Raw genomic sequence first — 2,500 nt, 5'->3', positions numbered from 1 at the left:
AAATTCTCATATTTTTTTTTTGCTTTTTCTCGAGGGAACACCCATTCGTTTAAAGACGAATATAAAACCCTGAAAATAAATAAATAAATAAATTAATAAATTAATTAATTAATTAATTAATTAATTAATTAAAATAAATAAATAATGCAATAAATAATGTACTGGTAAATCAACAGGCGGAAATTAAAAAGATAGAAATACACCGCAAAAAGAAATAAATAAATAAATAAATAAATTATTTAAATAATAATATTAAATAAATAATAAATAAATTCATTTATAATATATTAATTAATAAATAAATATATCGTTAATAATAAAAGAAAAAAAGCAGAAAACAAATAAATTAATTAATTAATTAAAAATAAATTATAAATATGTAAATTAATAAAAAGATATATAATTATAAATAAGTGTACGTAAAGAAATTAATTAATAAAAAATAAATTAAATAATAATACATTCGTAGATTAATAAATATATAATTAAAAATAATAAATATATACATATAAATTAATAAATAAATATATCTAGACAGATATAAAAAATAATAAATAAATAGGCTGAAGTAAGAGCTAATAAATAAACATAAATAAATAAAAGAATTAAAACAACTACAGCTAAAATAAATAAATGCAAACGTAAACAAAATATAATAAATATATTATACAAAATATATTAATGCGCATGCAAACAAATGAATAAACCAGCGAGGAGACAAAGCAAATTATATAATATATAGTATATATTATATAATATATATTATGTATTATATATCAGATATCATAGATTATATATTATATATTATATATTGTATATTATCTATTATATTATATATATTACATATATTATACTATTATATATTATATATTATACATATTACATATTATATATATGCGCTTTGGGTTTATATATTAAGTGTTAAGGTTTAGGGTTTAGGGTTTAGGGTTTAGGGTTTAGGGTTTAGGGTTTGCTTACTTGTTGTCGCAGTCAATTCCCCAATCTCTGACTCCTCTTCTTTGTGCTGTCAGTCGCAGTTTTGCGTTTATTGGATTATCAGAAGTTATCGGCACCTGCATGCAAACCCTAAACCCTAAACCCTAAACCCTAAACCCTAAACCCTAAACCCTAAACCCTAAACCCTTAGGAATCGGCAGTTTTTGCCTGGGAGAAAACTGAAGGCGGCAGTCGCAGCAGCAGCAACAAACACTCGGAGCAGCAGCAGCAAAACCCACATTTGCAGCAGCAGCAGCACCATTTGAACAGCAAAAGCAGCAGCAGTATTAACAGCAAAAGCAGCAGCAATATTAAGATATGAAGAGCAGCAGCAATAGCAGCAAGAGAAGCAGCAGCAGCACAATCAGCAGCAGCACTATCAATAGCACAATCAGCAGCAGCACAATCAGCAGCACTATCAGCAGCAGCACAACCAGCACCAGCAGCAGCACCAGCAGCACCACTACCACCACCAGCAGCAGCAGAAGCACCAGCAGCAGCAGCAGCAGCAGCAGCAGCAGCAGCAGCAGCATCAGCAGCAGCAGCAGGAGCAGCAGCAAATGACAATGCTTTAATGACCTGAGGGATCCTCGCAGTAAGAACAGCGAGAGAAAGGGGTCTTTGAGGCGGCGTACAGCAGAAAAACGCTAACTCAAACAAAAACTGAAAACAGCCGGGGTAGAAATGTCCTCGTGCATATTGAGTATCAACCCCTATCAAATAAATAAATAAATATAAATAAATAAATATATATAAATAAATAAATATAAATATAAATATAAATATTTATATTAATTAATTCATAGGTAGTTTGCAAGGCTTTTATTAATTCGTAGCTAAACTTTGTTTTTATTTATTACTAAATTTACTTTTTTAGTTGTGTTGATTAAGAGCAATGTTAAATTAGGATAAAGAAATAAAGATATTAATAAAGATATAAATAAACATATAAATAAACATATAAATACACATAAATAAACATATTAATAAAGATATTAATAAAGATATTAATAAAGATATTAATAAAGATATTGATAAAGATATTAATAAAGATATTAATAAAGAATATACAAATAAAGATATAAAAAAATATAAATAAACATATATATGGGTGGATAAAGAGAGATAAAGAAACAGCATTAGATATAATAGAAGACAGAAAATAAATAATAAGGATTCAAAGAGTTTATATAAAACAAAGACAAAGAGAGACAGACAAAAGGAGACAGTTAAATAATACAAAGTCAAGACAGCAACCTCAAGGCTAGATGCAACCCCACCCTTTAGGGTTTAGGGTTTAGGGTTTAGGGTTTAGGGTTTAGGGTTTACCTCCTAAATTAACAGAAAGAAATGTTACGCCTCCACTCGAACGAAGGGTGTCATCGACATCTACGAGGACCTGCAAATAAATATAAATAAATATAAATAAATATAAATAAATAAGTATAAATAAATATAAATAAATATAAATAAATATAAATAAATATAAATAAATATAAATAAA

The 2,500-nt window shown here is 27.2% G+C and overlaps 1 protein-coding gene across 1 annotated transcript in view; it reads right to left on the bottom strand.

Moving 5' to 3' along the window:
- EAH_00028850 (hypothetical protein, conserved) overlaps positions 1-2,500 on the bottom strand; it is a gene marked incomplete at both ends in the record, with an annotated part of 7,624 nt that overhangs the window by 2,777 nt on the left and 2,347 nt on the right. The window contains 3 exons of the mRNA XM_013396279.1: positions 979-1,073; positions 1,576-1,709; positions 2,326-2,395. Coding sequence (XP_013251733.1) covers positions 979-1,073; positions 1,576-1,709; positions 2,326-2,395 — 299 coding nt within the window. The remainder of the gene's footprint in view (positions 1-978; positions 1,074-1,575; positions 1,710-2,325; positions 2,396-2,500) is intronic.

This window comes from Eimeria acervulina, genomic scaffold, assembly GCF_000499425.1.
Source record: "Eimeria acervulina Houghton genomic scaffold, Eah_scaff256, whole genome shotgun sequence".
Classification (NCBI taxonomy): Eukaryota; Apicomplexa; class Conoidasida; order Eucoccidiorida; family Eimeriidae; genus Eimeria; species Eimeria acervulina.
Note: the sequence above shows the minus strand (reverse complement) of the source record. Positions and strands in the feature narration are given on the sequence as shown.